Source organism: Eptatretus burgeri, chromosome 16 (genome assembly GCF_056783735.1).
Source record: "Eptatretus burgeri isolate ZD-2024b chromosome 16, Ebu_testis_v1, whole genome shotgun sequence".
Taxonomy (NCBI): Eukaryota; Metazoa; Chordata; class Myxini; order Myxiniformes; family Myxinidae; genus Eptatretus; species Eptatretus burgeri.
In genome coordinates, this window is record NC_140976.1 from 1,548,089 (window position 1) to 1,569,282 (window position 21,194).

Consider the following 21,194-nt stretch of genomic DNA (forward strand, 5'->3'; position numbering starts at 1 on the left):
ACACACACACACACACACACACACACACACACACACACACACACACACACACACACACACACACACACACACACACACACACACACACACACACACACACACACACACCTTACTTCGTGTACATAATTAGATATTGAGAAATAAAATAGAAATTTACCGTTTCTTGGATGATGTGAGAATCTCATTCTGAATCCCCTCTTGAACACCCATCCATAATTCAAAGTCAAACCTCCATATGAAAATCTTGATGTCGTTGCTTGCAGGCAGTTGATGATACGACAGCCAATCCTTCCTATCGTGCAATTGCCACAACACAAAGATTTAGTATTTTAACAAATATAAACACAATGATCCAGTCGACGTGTAGTTTCCCTTTGTTTGTTTGTAATCCAAGATGGCGGATCACAAGTGTGGTGGCGGCACATGCACACGCCATTGGTATCAAGTATAACTGGACAGAGAGGTATCCCTGGACATCCAATTAGTCTTGGTGATGCCTATACAGAGTAGATTTGGACCCATTGACTATTTCTGGACAGCGTGTCCCATCCATTACCAGTCCGGAGTTAGATCATGTTACCATACCTGTAGCCATGACTGTGTGGCGTGTCACAAAGTCATTTGAAACAATGATTGGACAGCACGGAGGGAAGCGAGATTCCAAGATGATGTGATAATTTTAAACCAAACGTGATTACAAATCACGAGGGGACTTCAGATGTGGATGAAGACAGCAATTGCGTTTGAGGAGCGTTAAATCACCTCCATTCCACAGCCAATCGGGGACTTCCAAGGGCATCAGGTGGATGCCTTGGCAGCGATGACTGCTAATTTCTCTGAAAGTTACATTTGCCATTGAAGGGTGAATTCCCTCATTGTGGGATTTTCCATTAAGGAAGATGAAGAAAGGGTTGAGATAGTCTAAGCACTTGATACCCTCTACTTCCAAAGGGATCGTAGGTAATCCATCACACCTGTGATACGAGACAAGATTTGCTTTTAAAATACCGTTGTGGAAATAGCTTCTCAGGGTTAAGATTGCAGAGCTGAGCAATAGTTATTTCCATCGTGCATGATTAGAATAAGTGTGAAGTAATTTAATTATAATATGATTAGGCGTCGTTATTTGTAGCAAGCTGTCGTCTTACCTCCATAATGTGTGTCTCAAACCGCTTTTCCCTTCAATCCCTTCCCCTTGTAATCTGTCTTCTTCTTCTTCTTCTTCTTCTTCTTCTTCTTCTTCTTCTTCTTCTTCTTCTTCTTCTTGCGTATGGTAGCTTAGCTGCGGGATAGCTATCATTTCTTGGAAGCGCGACTGTTTCCCTGATGCAGTGCCCCTCTACGAGTACACACTGGTACTCATTTCGCCGACCTCGAAAGGAATGACAGGCTGAGTCAACCCCTGGTGTATTAATTCAGCGGCCAACAGGGATTGAACTCAGGACCCTAGAATACCAAACCACCACCCTAACCACTAAGCCAACACCAGGCTCGTAATCTGTCTTAAATGTGCTTTTCTCAGGTAATTCGGCCACGCAACGTCGCAAAGGAGCCAGTTTTGGCACGAATGGTGAGCACCAGACATTTTCCCTGAACATTCGAGAGCAAGTCGAGAGGGTCCGGGAAGGGCTTCGCCTTGATTGACGGCCAAACCATCAATTGGTAAGGGGCAGACATGGCGGGGTTATGTCATGGGGTGGAGCATCGCGGGAGCCCATAAAAGCCTGCACACACGTCCAGATTGGATCCTTTTCCATGGTTCTTCTTTGGAGCTTGTTGTGCCATTCCTTGTCCCCGTTCCATTACACAGTGGGTTCACCCTTGGTTCCTCAGCTCAGGCCAGTTCAGTTGTTGGCCAGACATGGTGTTGAGTACAGTGCGGCCAGTGGCAGAGCCCGAGAGCATGAACGGTGTGCGCTGAACCGCCTGGTAGAGCAGTGGAACCATGAGCTCCGGACAGACTTTCATGGCGCCCATACGGGCCGCAACGGGTATTTCTGTCCTGTCACCTCTTCTGGTATTTCTGCTGTGGTGTGCCTCGAGCCTGATAAGGTTTAGTTTCAGGACCTTTTGCAAGTACGGTACCTGGGGTGTGTATTTCGTTTTGTAAATAGAATTGTCGAATAAAATGTTCCTGTGTTCCCTGTTCTCCCTTCCTCTGGTTTGCAATACACACATTAATTAATTGGGTCTCCATCGAGTTATTCGAATCGGCACGATCAGTAAAACCGTTCGGTTATATCGGTCCTCTAAAGACTAAAAGGGCAGAATTGGTGGAATGGTTCGCGTCAATTATAAACTTTTCCCCGCATCGGTCATGCCGAATTGCTCCGGTCGCCATTTTGAGTGTCTCGGTATGGGGAGACAACCGGGGCATCCCAGAGTGGGCTCGGTGTAGGAGCAAACAGGCCCTTGATCCAGCCTGGGGTGTCTCGGCTGTTTGGACTGCCGTAACAATACATAAGCATGACCTTTAAATCGTAAGAAGAACAAATGTACAAAGCATTGCATTCCAAAACGTTCGGATTGAATAGTTAATGAAACTAACCTCAACCAATCAAGGACCAGGATCTAATTTTTCTTCGGATTAACACCATGACAACACCATTTGTGATAACAAAGGAAAGGTTTGGAACAAGATGTTTATTGTGATTTTTTTTTCACTGTCCCTTCGATTAGCAAACTATTACTGCATTCCTGTAAATCTTGATTGTTTGTCTCATAACAAATTTGTAAATACAGCAGACAGCAACAAAAACACCTTTCATTTTAATACTTGAGCATCAGTTCGTTTCTTTCTTTTACCTTGTGTCTCCACGAGCACGTCATTCGAACACTTGCTGGTATTATTTTCTCAAATTCACTTTTTCCCTTTTATCGTAGTTGGTACCACTCTGTACGGATGGAGCAGGTACCACTCTGTACGGATGGAGCAGGTACCACTCTGTACGGACGGAGCAGGTACCACTCTGTACGGATGGAGCTGGTACCACTCTGTACGGATGGAGCTGGTACCACTCTGTACGGATGGAGCTGGTACCACTCTGTAACAGATGGAGCTGGTACCACTCTGTATGGATGGAGCTGGTACCACTCTGTCAGCAACATTTGAGTGGAAATATACTGGAATACCATGAGGTATCTGAACCAAAATGCCTTCCTCATGTTGCTTCTAATTCTGTCTGGTATGGAATCAAGATGTTTGTCTATTCTCACATCTTCAACTGCTTTTCATAACCAGAATATTTATGAAGAATCTTTTTCAATAAATAAACGTGCGATTTAGTTTTTCAAAACAACTCGGGGGGGGGGGGTGGTGGAAAGAAAGGACAAGAGAAAGAGGGCACGGGGAAGTGAGGATCGGTGAAATCACCATTGGAATCAAACGCACAAGAGTCCATGCCCACATTGTCTGTTCCACCGGAAGGCGGCTCCGCGAGCTGAACTCGTGCAACGACCGATATAAAAGTGCATGTAACGAGTCTAAACCCCTCAATGCTGCCTCAATTGAGTCGATTTTTTTCACTGCATTCGACCTTCGACCATGTTCACAATAGCACCACCATTGTGGCAGCTGCGTGATCACGCTGGCGGGGAGCAGCGTGCGCAGCAATCGGAAAGGGAGCACCGTTCCAAGGCGGGAAGATAAACACACCCTCTCCCCTTTGAAAACAACATATTCATCCCAACATTCATGGGCTGTGCAGTGTTCGAGAATTACAGAAAAGAGAGACGAGGAAAGGATGAGGAATAAAACATGCTGTTAAGATTAGCTGCCTCGCACTATGGTCACCGTAGCCTTATGACTCGATTCTCCTGATTTCCTTCAGCTCAGCATATGGCTGCTGAAAGCTGAGATGCAAAAAGTGCTGAGTTGATCGGACCTTGGAAAGTGAGGTCTACAGTTATCTGGACAAAGGATGGACAGGTAGATGGGGGCCCCCAGGAGCTGGAATGATTAGACGTGGTCGCTTTCAGGCTCTAAAGAGAAATGGCTACACTATGGATGGTTGGGTACAATTTGCTTGGTGCCTGGGGATGTATTTTGTTGTTAAGCCACGGCTGAGGATGAGGCTGGAATTCGAGCCTGAAAATGGGAACAAGTGAAAGCTGCAGATCTGGTAGGATGAACATTTTGCGGGTAAGTGGAGAAGCAGGACCCATCATTGTGGGATGCTCGTGAGAACACCACCTTGTGATGGTATGCCACTCTTATGGAATACAACACCCAGCCGGCAGCACATTCAATCTCCTCAGCAACATCCACTCTCACCAAAGATCCTCCAACCTTAAAGTATTCAAACAAGTGTGTAGGACTTCGAGTAAACACTTGAAGCACCCTTGGGTGCCCTGACAGCCTTTGTGAGATCTTCAAGTGAGTCACAGGCAGGATGAGTGTTATGAGGATGTGGTGTTGGTGATGCCTGGGGTCCTGGGTGAGTGGGAACTATGTCCGTATGTGGTTGATGGAAAGAAGCAACAGTGGGTGGCAGAGTTTTTTGCTGAGACGTGGCCGAGCTGTCATGTTGGATGTACAGCGGCAGGTTGCAGTAATCACCTGTAGAGGAAGGAACATGTTCATTCGAATTGAGTCAAATAACACAAACAATGGGAAAAGGTCATTGAACAAAAGACTCTCAGTCAGTTCAAATGATGAAAAAGTGTAAGGACAACAGTGATGTAAAATTATAGCCATCATAACCACACGGAAAGCCATGGTGTGAGCCAGGCAAAATGAGCTGGACAAGGTAAGTGGAATGACGTTCTTATTTCTCTCAAAAAACGATTTGAAATGGTCTGAGAGTCAAATAAACAAAACATCAAACTCACCAGCTCGGTGGGCCACAGGCACAGCCATAGCAGGGTCCGCCTGTCCACCGCCGCCATGGCTCCCCGGCATGAAAGCACCGGAACCACTTCCGCCGGCGAGAGTTCCGGGTCTCGCATTGCCGAAACCACCTCCAGGTGGCCCCGTGGTCGCGGCTGGGCGCGGTGGTGACGCTGTAAATCTCCGGATCCCTGAGTCACTCGGGGTACTGTCTGAAGCGAAACTCGAGCTCGGAGGATCTGGTGCGGCGGTGACTGCGGTGGTGATAGCTGCGGGTGGTGGAGAAGCTCGTTGCTCACTGGACGTATCGGAGACAAAGCACTCTGTGATCTCGAAGGTGGCATGACGTAGCTGCTCCTCAAGACGAGCGTGCTCATAAGCACGTGCCAGTTCCTCGTATGTGGATGATGCACTCTCTGTGGACACCATGCTGTTACGGCCCTTGTCTGTCATGAAATGAGAAAGCATACAGGTAAGAAAATAAAAATCGAGAGCTCTCATTAAATTCCCAAATATAACAAACCCTAAGCGGAGGTCTGCAGGGGATAGCAAGTGGAAGCGCAAGCTATTGGAGCATCCTCTCCTCATTCAGAATGTTGATCGTACAGTATATTTCAAGAAGAATAAACTACTGCGTACTGGTGCTGTATCCAATTGTACTGCACGGGGTTAACCATATAATTAGCACATCCTCGAGGAGGTGGGATTGCTGAGACGTGGAGGGTAGGCCTGTACAGGTAGGGTAGGCTGCATGATCTTCATCCATGTACTAAACCTCTTATGATATGTGTGGACTGTATCTGGGATTGTTAACATGCAGTGAAGTGTGTGCTGAACCAATGATGCTCTGCTGTCTGTTTCAGCTTCACTCTTTCTGGTGGATTAGGTATTTTACACTGTGTGTGGTTGGTTTATCTCACAAAACAAAATACACAGCAAACAAACACACAAGTTATTTTATCAATACATTTATTAGGATTAACAATGCAACAAAAGACTATGGCTTTGAAGTTAAAAGTTTTGTTTTGTAGTGACACGTTACCCATTTACTCGATAACAACAATAAAGGAGAATAAAAACACAGAAATGTACCGGTGTCTTGTGAAGGGCTCAGGCTGTACGTGTCACTCTCTCCGGTGCGAGGGGTGAGCACACGGGTATCCAGGACAGGGGGCCGCGCTGTTACCCCGGCTCCGGCAAAGCTCCCGGTGTTCACTGGCCCTCCAGTCCCTCCCTGTCCCATGGTTGTGCCGGTTCTTCCGAGAGTCCATTGGCTGGCGTAGCGGGCACGGGGTGGAGGTGGTGGCTGACGTATGTGCTTTCGAGGTACAGGGTCTCATCAATTTCAGGAGGGAGAAAAGAAAGAAAAAAGATAATAGGTGGTCATGAGTGAAATGGTGGATCAAGATGAAATATAATGTATTTCGATGAAACAATCAAGATTTTTCTTTTTGTTTTTTCGAATTAATAATATTTTTTTAGAATTACTTAAAACTGTAGCCTTAAAAACTGTAGAAAAAGGAGCCTTAAAAACTGTAGAAAAACAAAGTTCCAAAAGAAATCAAACTACTCCTGAAAATGCAACGCTCATTCCATACTTGTTCCTTAAAACAGGAGCCTTAAAAACTGAAGCCTTAAAACAGGAGCCTTAAAACAGGAGCCTTAAAAACTGTAGAAAAAACAAAGTTCCAAAAGAAATCAAACTACTCCTGAAAATGCAACGCTCATTCCATACTTGTTCCTGGACGTGAATTTGCTGTGAGAGTTGGTGCCGTGGGTACTAATCCTGAGATTTCCGAATGAGTGGGAAGATGAGGATGTGGATGAGTGTGTTGGTGTGCCGAGGGGAGTGTGTGTGTTCCGCTGACACCCCGAGGTTTTCCAACTTGGCTGTAATCAGAGTCAGTGAGCAAGATGGTTGATTTGTCATCGCCATCTGTAAGAATGTGGGAGAGAATGAGGGCAGAATTAGGAAAAGGAAGAAGTGAAATAATGACTTTTTTTGACAAAACAGAGGCTTGCAGAAGAACAAAGGAAGTCCAATCATAGAAAAGCAAAGATTAATCATGGAAGAGAAAAGTTTAATCCCGGAAAAGCAAAATCTACTCTCGGAAGAAGAAAGCGTAATTTCAGAAAAGAAAAGTAAATCATGGAAGAGCAAAGTTGAATGAGAAAAACAAATCCCTGTTTCAGAAGATCAAAACCAGAAGAGAAAAATATTATGATTGAAGAGAAGAGTCTAATCATGGAATAGAAGAGACTAATAATGGATGAGAAAAATGAAATCATGGAAGAGATGAGTATAATCATTGAAGAGAAGTCTAATCATGCAAGAGAAAAGTCCAATCATCGAAAAGTAAAGAAGTATAATCATGGAAGAGAAGAGTCTAATCATGGAAAAAGAAAGAATAGTTATGGAAGAGAGGAGTCTCGTCATGGAAGAGAAAAGTCTAATCATGGAAAAGAAAAGTCTGATCACGAAGACAAAAGTCTTATCACAGAAGAGAAAAGTCTAATCATGGAAGAGAAGAGTCTAATCATAGAAGAGAAGAGCCTAATAATGGAAAAAAGAATAGTTATGGAAGAGGAGTCCAATCATGGAAAAAATTAAGTCTGATCATGGAAAATAAACACCTAATTATGGAAGAGAAAAGCCAAATCATGGAAGATAAATGTCTTATAATGGAAAAGAAAGCAAGAGTTATGTAAGAGGAGTCCAATCATGGAAAAGAAAAGTCTAATCATGGAAGAGAAAAGTGTAATCATGGAAGGGAAGAGTCCAATCATGAAAGGGAAGAGTCTTATCATGGAAGAGAAGAGTCTTATCATGGAAGAGAAGAGTCTAATCATGGAAGAGAAGAGTCTAATCATGGAAGAGAAGAGTCTAATCATGGAAGAGAAAAGTCTAATAATGGAAAAGAAAAGCCTGATCATGGGACAGAAAATCTAATCATGGAAGATAAATGTCTAATAATGGAAAAGAAAGGAAGAGTTATGTAAGAGGAGTCCAATCATGGAAGAGAAAAGTGTAATCATGGAAGGGAAGAGTCTTATCATGGAAGAGAAGAGTCTAAACATCGAAGAGAAGAGTCTAATCATGGAAGAGAAGAGTCTAATCATGGAAGAGAAAAGTCTAATAATGGAAAAGAAAAGCCTGATCATGGGACAGAAAAGTCTAATCATGGCAAAGAAAAGTCTAATCATGGAAGATAAATGTATAATAATGGAAAAGAAAGGAAGAGTTATGTAAGAGGAGTCCAATCATGGAAAAGAAAAGTCTAATCATGGAAGAGAAAAGTGTAATCATGGAAGGGAAGAGTCTTATCATGGAAGAGAAGAGTCTAAACATGGAAGAGAAGAGTCTAAACATGGAAGAGAAGAGTCTAATCATGGAAGAGAAAAGTCTAATAATGGAAAAGAAAAGCCTGATCATGGGACAGAAAAATCTAATCATGGAAAAGAAAAGTCTAATCATGGAAGAGAAAAGTGTAATCATGGAAGGGAAGAGTCCAATCATGAAAGGGAAGAGTCTAATCATGGAAGAGAAGAGTCTAATCATGGAAGAGAAGAGTCTAATCATGGAAGAGAAGAGTCTAATCATGGAAGAGAAAAGTCTAATAATGGAAAAGAAAAGCCTGATCATGGGACAGAAAATCTAATCATGGCAAAGAAAAGTCTAATCATGGAAGATAAATGTCTAATAATGGAAAAGAAAGGAAGAGTTATGTAAGAGGAGTCCAATCATGGAAGAGAAAAGTGTAATCATGGAAGGGAAGAGTCTTATCATGGAAGAGAAGAGTCTAAACATCGAAGAGAAGAGTCTAATCATGGAAGAGAAGAGTCTAATCATGGAAGAGAAAAGTCTAATAATGGAAAAGAAAAGCCTGATCATGGGACAGAAAAGTCTAATCATGGCAAAGAAAAGTCTAATCATGGAAGATAAATGTATAATAATGGAAAAGAAAGGAAGAGTTATGTAAGAGGAGTCCAATCATGGAAAAGAAAAGTCTAATCATGGAAGAGAAAAGTGTAATCATGGAAGGGAAGAGTCTTATCATGGAAGAGAAGAGTCTAAACATGGAAGAGAAGAGTCTAAACATGGAAGAGAAGAGTCTAATCATGGAAGAGAAAAGTCTAATAATGGAAAAGAAAAGCCTGATCATGGGACAGAAAAATCTAATCATGGCAAAGAAAAGTCTAATCATGGAAGATAAATGTATAATAATGGAAAAGAAAGGAAGAGTTATGTCAGAGGAGTCCAATCATGGAAGAGAAAAGTGTAATCATGGAAGGGAATAGTCTTATCATGGAAGAGAAGAGTCTAAACATGGAAGAGAAGAGTCTAAACATGGAAGAGAAGAGTCTAATCATGGAAGAGAAAAGTCTAATCATGGAAGAGAAAAGTGTAATCATAGAAGAGAAAAGTCTTATCATCGAAGAGAAAAGTCTAATCATGGAAGAGAAAAGTCCAATCATGGAAGAGAAAAATCTATTAATTATGGAAGGGAAAGTCTAATCATGGAAGAGAAAAGTCTAATCAGGGAAGAGAAAAATCTATCAATTATGGAAGGGAAAGTCTAATCATGGAAGAGAAAAGTCTAATTATGGAAGAAAAGAGTCCAATCATGGAAGAGAAAAGTCTAATAATGGAAAAGAAAAGCCTGATCATGGGACAGAAAAATCTAATCATGGAAAAGAAAAGTCTAATCATGGAAGATAAATGTCTAATAATGGAAAAGAAAGGAAGAGTGATGTAAGAGGAGTCTAATCATGGAAAAGAAAAGTGTAATCATGGAAGGGAAGAGTTGAAACATGGAAGGGAAGAGTCGAAACATGGAAGAGAAGTCTAATCATGGAAGAGAAAAGTGTAATCATGGAAGGGAAGAGTCTTATCATGGAAGAGAAGAGTCTAATCATGGAAGGGAAGAGTCCAATCATGGAAGAGAAGACCCTAAACATGGAAGAGAAGAGTCTAATCATGGAAGGGAAGAGTCCAATCATGGAAGAGAAGAGTTATCATGGAAGAGAAGAGTCTAAACATGGAAGAGAAGAGTCCAATCATGGAAGAGAAGAGTCCGTCCATCTCTGGAAAAAAGTATATTTTTGAAAAACTTTCCAAGGTGCATTTACTACATTATGGTGTTCATTCATCCATGAGCCCTGATCTTGTATATAACTGAGAAGAAAATCAAATAAACACTCCATTGGTTTCCTAAGTGTGCAAAATCACATTTCAAAATAACACGATTTAATAATTTTCTGTTTGGAAATAAAGATCATTGTTTATAGTTAACAAAATGAATAAAGTGAAATGACAACGGAGGGGAGGTGAAAGGACAACGGAGGGGAGGTGAAAGGACAAAGACTTGGGTTCTTGGTGGATAAACAGTACACAGTTATTGATTCAATGTGGATAAACGAATGCATGGAGTTTTTAATGGACAAGTGGCAGATCACAAGGTCTCTTCTTGGATATGAGATCACAAGGTCTCATGAGGGTCAGTGAGAACCCGTCCATGAATAGTGCATCAGGTGACGTACTGATGAGGAAACCATCCTATTTTATGCATTGTGAAGGGTGATAAAGCAAATAAAAGAAGATTAAGACAGAGGTGGATGACCTAGTTGCTCCGTGCTGTCTTTTGTGTCGGACAGTAGGGCAGAGTGGGCCACGTCCTGATTTTGGATTCCACTTTCCTCCAACTTGTCCACAATCTCTCCCACCTGACTGCTTTTGCTGCTGGAGTGGAGGAAATAGCAAAGAAAGCAAGAAGGAACATGAGGAAGTGGTGGGCGAAGTTTCGATTCTGAGCTGAACCCGAGAGCGCATGTTGTTCTTGCTTGGCGACAAAATTATTTTTTTAATAATGACTCACCACGACAATCCGGTCGCTTGCCCTGTGAAACGGCATGGCTGGGATGGCACTTCAGCTGTGACTCCACTGTCACTGAGAAAGAGAAGGAGAAATGTCGAGGAAAAGAAAAGGTTTGGGTTCGGGAAAGGGATGCAGGTAAAAGGTAAACTTATGGTAAGGAGTTGAAGTTGGAAGAGGGAACAGTTTCCACGTTTTTATGAACGAAAATCAACTATTATTATTCTTCTTCTTCTTCTTCTTCTTCTTCTTCTTCTTATTATTATTATTATTATGATTGTTGCCAAAATCATACAAAGACGAGCATTTAAGAGTCAAGGTTGCCAAATCTTTCCTGATCCAGAGAGCACTTTTGGGATACATTGTGGTTCTCTGGCGTTTTGAAAGCTCGATCCCCTCGCGGGGACCAAGGCCTCGTGGGAACAGGTCTCATGGGCATGGAGAACGACAGTAACACCCCATTAGGTTTTAAAAATCTGAACGTAGAGTTTCGAGTGTAACAGTAACCCAGTAACACCCCGTTAGGTATTTTAAATCCGTACATGGAGTGTCGTAGTAACCCAGTGACGTGTCCCTTTCTCACGATACCATACCCATACCTGATGAGCATTTCTGCCAGGCTCTTCGCATCTGAAAAAAGAACCATGAAGCACACTTACTCGTGATAGAAAAACATGTTGCACATACCCTCGTGTGTAAACATCATAAGACATCATATGGGGGTAAACATCATAAGTGGAAAAAAACGTTTCGGATTGCCATGTCTGTAACACATCCGTCCGCATACCACATACACTCCTTGCACCTTCAATATTGTTTCAAGAACATCTTAGATTGTGGGGTGTGGGGGGCGGTGGAGGGTGGGCACTGGGGTCTCTCGTTGGGGGCGTCAGGGACTCATGTTCTGGGGGTAAATTGCTCATGTTATGGGGGAAGGTGGCTCAAATTAGGAAGGGGACTCAAGTTATCAGGGATTTGGCAGAGGAAGGAGGTAGGCTCGCATTATGGGGTTTGGGACTGTAACCTCTTAGACGTTTGAGTCTTTGTTGACGTCTCCGTCTGCGAAGCAACACGACCAGGCCGAGGAGAAGCAGTGCCAATCCCAGCAGGCAGCACACGGACAGCAGAAGCCTGAGCTCTTGAGTCGGAGTCAAACCTCCACGACTGACGCGTACCGTGGCGAGCAGCAGCGGTGCAATTGTGCCTACGTGCAGCACACAGTTTCCGCACGAGATTCGTTGACATTTTGCACACTGTCGAGCAAGTTCAGGCTAAACACAGTGACAACATATCTGCTTGAGTTATGAGTTTTGGGGTTCTTTGATTGAATCATCATCTAATTAGGGATGTGAGGTTAAATTAGAGGAATTGGTCCATTCAGTTGAGGTACATGCAATGATGGGCCATCAATTTATTACATATACAAAAAAAATAGAATTTTTTTTTAACAATGCCCCCCCCCTGCCCCCGCCAATCACCATCTACCCCTATTGTCCCACACATGCCCTTTGCTCTCCTTCATCATCCAACCCTTTCTTATTTTGCTTAATCTTAATTATGTAATAAAAAGGTGGCCTCTGACGAGTTATTAATGAAAAGCACGACATCAGAAATTGATTGATAAAGCGGCAGAGTAGCGAAGAGCACAATGACATCACTTGTGCCGAGTAACTAACTCCAGCATTTGCAATGTTAAGGATATTTCAAGGGTGCTTGCGAGTCAATGGCACAAAAAGTGAATGACAAGATAAGGACAAGTGTGAGGATGAATGTGAAAGAAAACAAAGGCAAGGAATGAACGGTGAGGAAAACAAATCAACAACATGGACTTGTTGAGATGTACCGTGGTGAGAAATAGCTTCAGGTGCTGAGCATTATGGGTGAGACATGGTGAAGATGCTTGTACATGCAGGTGAGTGTAAAAGTGATGGTGAAACTGACCGGTTAAAGATCATGTGGTGAGGGGGAGAGTGGCGATGTTAACAGAACTTAGTGAAGGTGAGGACAACAGGATGAGAGTGGGAGGAGGTGAGGATGGCCGGGTGAGATTCGTACTCCCATCGAATGTCAACGTAGCGAACTCTCCCAGATGCTCGGTACATCCAGCCACGTTGCACACTTGAAGTTTAACCCCATACCATGTCCCTGCATCAAGTCCGGCAAGAAGAAGCGAATCGGGTGGCCCCTCTTGTCCCGTCCCTGGGTTCCAAGAGATGGAGGCCGGACTACTTTTACCACTTCCACGATTGTTTTCACTCCACGCCCCCCCAGAAGCTGGTGGACCTCTGGGTTCTCTATTTCCAGCATCAGCCTGTGCCGAGTCGGTTCCCATTGCTCCATGGTGCTTGGGGGTGCCAGCTGGCGAATAGGAAATAGAGACTGAGGTGATGGCACAGCCACCATCACGCCAGCCTCTCAAGCTGACACGTGCCATTGTGGAGTTAGACATGAGCAAAAGGTCTCCATCCTTCACGAAATGTGGCTCTAGTAGATGAGAAAGATGAATAAAAAAAACAGAGAATACAGTTTTGAAAGATTATAGAAGATTTAACGGAATCTGGAGACAGCGCGCAGGTATAAAAACCGTGTTGACCACCACATATATTTCTGGCCAAAGGGTGTTCACCTTGCCCATGGGTCTTTGCTTCGATAATCTCGCTGATGGTACCGGTACCCACGGCGTTTCGGGCTGCCAAAGTGAATTTATACCATGTACCGCAGCGCAACTTGGGAAGGACCCATCGCCTCTGCCTTGGAGGGATGGAAACCTCACGCCACTCTTCACTGTGGTCCTCCGAGTACTGCAGAACAAAACCTGCAAAAACCGACTGAGTGTTACTTGTCCATCTCCAGGCCCATTGTCATCCCAAATGCATTTGCTTTCAATTCTATAACTTTGAGAATTTTATTATGATATCCTCGGTTTCTTAAGTTCCACAACATCAATTTATTTCTCTTTTTAACCACATTTATTCTTCTTTGGAAGTCGTCAAAAGGTCAGAGTTCACACACAAGTCAAAACAATGGACCACATGGGTTAAAATGTCAAATAAACCCAAATGTACTTCAACATCCCGTTACATTATATTTTACTTTTCCAAATGGAACTTGAATGCACTTTGGGAAGCCAAGCTCAGTATAAATTCTGCTCCACTCAACCATAAGGTTGAGTGGAGCAGAATTTAAACTTTGTTTGTGAGCAACATATGAAACTAGAAGGGCACTCGGTAGAGAGCACGCATCTGCCCGCTCGAATCCGGGTGCGGATCTTAACCAAAATCGAATCGATCCGTCCTTGTCACAAACCCAACATGTCCACCAAATGTCATCCAAATCCATCTACAACTTTTTGAGATATCCTGCACACAAACAAACAGACAGACAGACAGACAGACAAACAAACAAGAAAGACGTCGTGCAGAGTAGGATCCTTGCAAAATCCATAAAACAAATTTGACCTCAAAAATAATTGGTGGTTGAATTCAATGACCAAATATGCAACAACTCTTCAAATTTCAAGTCAATCGGATGAAAATTGACAATTTTAGAAATACCACCTTAATTGTTGACCTTGGGCATAATGTTGACGTTTTGGTCCATGTTGACCTCCAAAATAATTGGTGATTGAATTCAATGACCAAATCTTCTTCAACTCTCAAGTCAATCGGATGAAAATTGAGGATTTTAGAAATATAGCCTCTTGACCTTTGACCTATGTTGACCTCAAAAATAATAGGTGGTTGAATTCAGTAACGCGATATCAAACACTGTTCAAATTTCAGTTCAATCGGATGAGATATCGTACTATATATCGGTTTAGCTCTATCTCTCAATGGTGAAGAATCACTCAAAAAATTATCGTGGCTGGATCCGGATTTGTATCTTCACCAAAATCGAATCAGTTCGTCCTTGTCACACAACCAAACTCCCCACCAAATTTCATCCGATTCCATGGACAATTTTTTGAGATATCTTGCTCATCAACAAACAAACAAACAAACAAACAGAAAAAGACAGACAAGCAAAGGAAAGATCACTCCTAGAGTGGCACTTGGTGAAATGGAATGGCACTCGGTGGAGCACATACCTCCTCCAGGCTGATCAGTTTACATTTTGTATCTCACTGACAGGTCGGATCTGAATCCAGACCTTAACCAAAATCGAATCGGCTTGTTATTGTCACTGAAGCAACTCATCCACCTCGTTTTGTTATATCTCTTCCACGAGTTTTTGAGATATCATGCAAAACATATTTTTTGGCCCCATCTTTCAAAAGTGAAGAATCACTTTAAAAATTTCAGATCAGGATCCGGATTCGGATCATCACCAAAATTCAGCGTTTTCTGTTCTTGGCCGGTCTCCGACAAACAAAAAAAATTCAGAACGATTGCTTCAAAACTGTGGCCGAAAATCGTGAGACAGACAGACAAACAGACAGACAAGCCGGTAGGCGGACATGGGTAGTCGATCAAGTCGAATTTAGTCGTTTTTCAGTCGTTACTAGCCAACAAAAGCGTCCATAGCAACGGTTCTTTCTCGCACATAACTAGGACATACCATGAACCTACCATACCAGTTTCATGTATATCTGACTCACAGTCTCTGAGATATAACGAACTTCGTTTTTTTTATTGTTTTCAACCAGGGTTCATTCAAAGTCTATCTTCTCCGACAGTTTTCATAGGATCCGGCTGGAAATTTTTGACAATATGGCTGAATGTACTGCCTACAGTCGTCCGTGGCCCGATTTTTGATTTTCGAAAAAAAAAATTTGAGATTTTTTTTGAAAATTTCAAAGGTCCGTTGCTAGGTAACGGATGGGTCCATAGCAACGGTTCTCATTTGCACACAACTAGGTCATGGTATGAACCTACCAACCAAGTTTCATCGAAATCGCCATTGTGTTAACGGAGCACTGGACCGAAGAGGCAGACATACAGACAGACAAGACAGACAAACATATCGACGGAAATACTGATAATAAGGGTAGACAAGATTGACTACCCAACAGACCAAAGCTTATAACTCTCATCGATTTGTTTCAAACCATATAAATTGGGGGGGGGGGGGGGAATTACTCTTTACGCATCAGGTGCTTCCTCGAGTAGCGTAAGACGACCACTAAATTTGGACTTTTATTCTCACTTCCTTTGTTTTCCTACATCCTGAAATGGGATTTACAATCATATTCGACGGTCATCGATGACGAAATAAAGGGTGCAGGCATGATGGGCCAAATGACTTCCTCTTGTGTCTTGACTTCCTCTTCTGAATTCCTTGTCTCTCCTTGCATAAAATATCGTCAAGTTGTTGTATCTCAGTCCGACGCCGTGTCAAGCAGATGTCTACGATCTGTCCAACATCGAGGTACACATGACGAGGCACCGAAAAATGCATTACTCTGGTGTCCTAGAACACAAACATAACGGTACGAATCATGGCATGGGAACAACACCAGATGACTGTCCATATAAATTATGTCATCCAGTGTATTTCATGCCCAGCACTGTATTTTATGATTTGCATCGTTGTTTCAGATCCCGAGGAACATCATGGTCCCCAGTGTGCTCTATGATTTCCAATGGTGGTCAAGATACCTGGTGTACTTTATGTCACCCGATGCACTTTATAAATCCCTGTGAACTTCACGACTTCCGTGTTTTTTCGTGATCCCAAGTATACTTTATGATAGTCAGTGAAATTCACCACTTATGTCGTTTTCGATCCCTATGTACGTTAAGACTTCTGCTGTAAATCATGCTTTTTCTTGATAGGTATTTTGAAAACTCACTCCGAAGAGGGCTGCCACCATTGCTGCCAGGGATCCACGACAAGGAGATGGATGTTGACGTCGTTTGGGAAACCGACAAACGGGGCTGGTCTGGAGGAACTGTCCAGGTGAGCAAAAGGAGAAGAAAGCACAAGGTTAGTCAGTGTTTGAAAACAGATGGACAGTGGTTAAAAATACATGGAGATTGTATATAAATGAATCACTGCTGATTTAATGTAGATACAAGGGTCAGGTCAGGTCAGGTCAGGTGAGGTCAGGTCAGGTAGGGGAGCATGCGCCGGAGCAGCGCGTCGCTGCGTCCACTTTCCACCGGGACCCCACGGCCTCCGTCTGGCCATCTCCCTGGCAGATGCCTGGCCCATCCCCATCTCCTTGAGATGTTGAACAACTTGCTGCAAGCACGAGGAACGTGGTCGGCCTGTTGGCCTCCTCCACTCACGAGGCTCCCTCTCTGAGAGAATCTGGTGAGCAGGATAAGTGTCAGGAAAACGAGCCTGACGCCCATTCATCCGCAGCTGATGCTCAAGGACTATACAGGTAACAAATCTCATTTGAGTCTCTCTCAGCAACCACTCATTGGACACAAAGTCCGACCAACGAGACAGCAATATCACTGCCAAGTTAAGTAAATCTCTCTGTGACCTCAACATCCTCACCACAAACAGGCACAGAAAAGATAGCAGCATCCAAGATGTCAATGAAAGCCGGGATCTTAGTTTTGACTCATGAAATCCATAATCCCAGCTGCTCCGACTCCTCATTCGGCACCTCAAGGGCCCCGGAAAGAATATCCAGACTCTATGCAAAGATGACTGCATCGTCTGTGAAATCAAGGTCAGAGATCTTGAAATTTCCAAATGATCCACCGCAGCTTGATCTCTCCGACATCCTCCCCAGAATCCAGTCCATACAAGTGCTGCAAAGTGTTCAGGTCAGAAGACACCCCTGACGAACTACAGTAACAACTGGAAATAATTCAGAGATGGAAACACCACACCTCACAGCACTCTCAGTACCGAAGTATAGTTCACACATCAGATTGATCAGTTTTGGTGGCACCCCATGAAGACCAAGAATCCTCCAGAGGGTATCCTGAATCACTGAATCGAACGCTTTACAGAGCTCAACATAAGCTGCAAGCATCCCCTGCCAAAACTCTCATCTGCTTTCAATGAGGACCTGAAGAGCAAGAATACGGTCAATCGTTGACCTCTTTGGTGTAAAGCCTGACTGCTCTGGACGCTGGTGCTCAAGCAGATGGTGGCGAACCCTATCAATAATTATCTGAGCAAAGACCTTGCCCGGCACTGAGAGCAGCGTCACCCCTCAGTAGTTGTTTCATTCCTGGCGATCACCCTTCCCTTTCCAGAGAGGGACAACAAGGCACCTCTTCCAAACAATTGGGATGATGCCTTTGTTCCAGGCAAAACACAAAACTACATGCAACAACACGAGTGCAGCATTTCCACCAGCCTTGAGAAGTTCACGATGGATGCCACAGATCCCTGGAACTTTACTCCATTTCAACTGGTTTACCGCAGCCTGTGTTTCCACAAACGAAGGTGCATCATAGTTGACTGGAGGGTCAGCACTAGGGATTATAACACCCCTGACATCGAACTCAAGAGCTGGTGAGTCAGCCTGGTGCAGCTGCTCAAAGTAACTGGCCTGACGGGCCTTCAGTTCAAACTCATCTGTCAAGAGCCCTCCACCCTCCGCTCCAACTGCAGTACACTGAGTGATGGGCTTGAAGAAACGCAATGTGCAAATTCCCCTGTATGTAGGATGAGAATCACTTGACCACAGGTGATGCTCTACTCCCTCACAGATTCCTCGCACATAGGCCTCCTTGTCCACTCTCAGTGCACGTGCAGTTTTATGCCTCAACACCCTGAAGAGATCAGCTCTGCCGTTAAGCCTGGCCTTGAAAATCTGGTCAATGGTATTCAGTGTCCCTTGAGATTCTTCTGCGCCCTATGGTGAATTCCAAGACATCCACCAGCAACACCAAGGATGATGGTCTTGAAGGCACTCCACAACTCTTTAGGATTTCCTAAAGCACAGACTCCCCCAAATCCCCACTCAGCCTGTTTGAAAACTCCTCAGCTACCCTCTCATCCTTGAGCTTGCCAACATCCAGCATAGTCTGGTATGGTACTATTCTCCTGGATTTAAGCTGCAACTTCAGAGTTGCTACAAGAAGCCGGTGGTTGGTTTTGAGGAACTGAGTGAGCACTCTGGTAGACCCTGCAGTTCTGGATCATCCTCCAGTGGCCATCAATGAGCACATGGTCAATCTCCTTTGCCAGACCACCAGCGTTGGAATATCAAGTCCAGCGATGAGCTTGTGGGTGCTGAATCCATGAACCAGCCACCCTCAGTCCACAACTTCTTGCAAAATCAAGGAACTTAATGTTATTCTGGTTCACAGTTCCAGACCCATGGGGACCAACACATGTCTCATAACCATCCCTATCTGTACCAGTCGATGCATTGAAATCCCACAACACGAGAAGAGTATCTCTCGTGAAGCACTGAGCAACCACAGACTCAAGGGCGGAATTGAATGCCTCCTTCACGGTGAGATCACTCGCCACAGTCGGAGCATATACAGAGACAGGGAAACAACAACCAAGGAGTGACGAATCCTTCATGCATAATACCCTTGTTGACCTGTGTTACCTCAATTATAATAGGAGTCAGCTTCATGGGCACAGCTTCAGCAACTCCTTGGGCATGGTAACCGTCAGAGCAACCACACCAATCGTAGGTTTAACTACCTGCCATGATCTCATCACTATCTGGTCTCTCAAACTCAGTGATGAATCACTGGCGATTTAATGTAGATACATGATGGATAAAGAGAGATGGAAATGGTGAATAAATGAATCGTTGGTGATTTAATGTCGATACACGATGGATAAAGAGAGATGGAAATGGTGAATAAATGAATCGTTGGTGATTTAATGTGGATACGCGATGGATAAAGAGAGATGGAAATGGTGAATAAATGAATCATTGGTGATTTAATGTGGATATGCGATGGATAAAGAGAGATGGAAATGGTGAATAAATGAAGCATTGGTGATTTAATGCAGATACGCGATGGATAAAGAGAGATGGAAATGGTGAATAAATGAATCGTTGGTGATTTAATGTAGATACACGATGGATAAAGAGAGATGGAAATGGTGAATAAATGAATCGTTGGTGATTTAATGTTGATACATGATGGATAAAGAGAGATGGAAATGGTGAATAAATGAATCATTGGTGATTTAATGCAGATACGCGATGGATAAAGAGAGATGGAAATGGTGAATAAATGAATCGTTGGTGATTTAATGTAGATACACGATGGATAAAGAGAGATGGAAATGGTGAATAAATGAATCGTTGGTGATTTAATGTAGATACACGATGGATAAAGAGAGATGGAAATGGAAAAAAAAAATTAAAATCCATCTCGTTCAAAAATAACAGGCAAGTTTTACAAGCGAATTTTATTTTTGAGTTGTCAGTGATTAAAAGTGAATTTGCCGTGTAAAAGTGAATTCTGCCAATCGGTGCAAGTTCTCATAAATATCATCAGTATCTTGTTTCTTTCTCACTAATAGACATGACAGTCTTCAGTGGACTCGATTGTCACTCGACAACATGAAAGGTTCATTGGCCTCGATTCCGCAACAAGCGGAACAAGGGTATTTCTTCAATACGTACTGCTGATTCAATCAAAATATTTTTTGATCAAAATAATTATCGCAAGAATATTTTCAAATGTTTGTGCTGGTACACTTTCAGTGGCTAAAATTATTCACTCTGGATGGAATGGCGGCGTCAACTGTTAGAGAAATGCAACGTAAATCAAGGAGCGATTTCTGGGTTCTCCAAAACTACCAATTTCAAACCGACTTAACCCCTTGAACCCCTGTGGCCGTTATACCAGCTGCTATTCAAACCTCCATATACCTGAGCACACGGTTTACTGGCCACTATTCGAACCTTCTTATACCCCAGTGGCCAGATTTTTCTTCATGGAGCCCAGGGTGGAGGAGCCAAAAGTCCAAGGAGCTTGGAGCTCAGAGTTTAAAGGGTTAAGAATTGCTTGAAGTGAAAAGTTTCCAGTCGTTGACTAAGTAAAGGTGGATAAAAGGAAAGGAATAAATCCACATTTGATCATGTCAGATATTCAAATGTTTCAAGTGATAAAAGTATGCGAAAAGAGAAACTAATTTGGGTAAACATTAAAAACTGTTTGGCTGGAGAATCACCCATGGGTTCACATGAATTACAAGTGATGTCATAGCGACTGGTTGCCAGTTAAATCACCACCCTACCTGAACTGCATAAGAACCAAGGCTTTTAAGAGTAACCCTCTTCCCAAGCAATCGGGATTAACATCTGTCTGACCAGTTAAGTTTAAATAATATGTCGTTTTTCTACACACTGTGGAAGAAATTAACTCAATTTTCACTCAGGTTCAGCATACAAAGGAGAATGTTTAATAACTTTACGTACGTACGCATATACGGGAGAAATCTCCATGTATTTTTTCTACCCATCATGTCTCGAGAAACAAGCGATTTATTTGGAATCAGGCATGGTGGGTTGATAGATATGTGAAGAAAGGGGGCATGTGGCTCCATAAATCGCTTGCGTATGAAAGGCAGGACCAGCTAATGTGGCCATTGAGAATTTGATG

The 21,194-nt window shown here is 43.2% G+C and overlaps 1 protein-coding gene across 4 annotated transcripts in view; it reads right to left on the reverse strand.

The window, feature by feature from the left end:
• Positions 1 to 3,311: 3,311 nt before the first annotated feature.
• Positions 3,312 to 21,194, reverse strand: part of DSCAM (DS cell adhesion molecule) — a 106,535-nt gene continuing 88,652 nt past the window's right edge. The window contains exons 26-36 of one of the 4 annotated variants that reach the window (XM_085859151.1): positions 16,493 to 16,591; positions 13,328 to 13,516; positions 12,757 to 13,185; positions 11,726 to 11,905; positions 11,301 to 11,331; positions 10,705 to 10,776; positions 10,450 to 10,565; positions 6,564 to 6,764; positions 5,921 to 6,163; positions 4,831 to 5,274; positions 3,312 to 4,558 (exon numbers count right to left, since the gene is read on the reverse strand). In XM_085859151.1, the coding sequence (XP_085715277.1) occupies positions 4,299 to 4,558; positions 4,831 to 5,274; positions 5,921 to 6,163; positions 6,564 to 6,764; positions 10,450 to 10,565; positions 10,705 to 10,776; positions 11,301 to 11,331; positions 11,726 to 11,905; positions 12,757 to 13,185; positions 13,328 to 13,516; positions 16,493 to 16,591 (2,264 nt within the window). In that variant the 3' untranslated portion in view covers positions 3,312 to 4,298. Of the gene's footprint in view, positions 4,559 to 4,830; positions 5,275 to 5,920; positions 6,164 to 6,563; positions 6,765 to 10,449; positions 10,569 to 10,704; positions 10,777 to 11,243; positions 11,332 to 11,725; positions 11,906 to 12,756; positions 13,186 to 13,327; positions 13,517 to 16,492; positions 16,592 to 21,194 lie in introns of all 4 variants that reach the window. The other 3 variants (XM_085859150.1, XM_085859149.1, XM_085859148.1) reach the window with 3 other exon arrangements.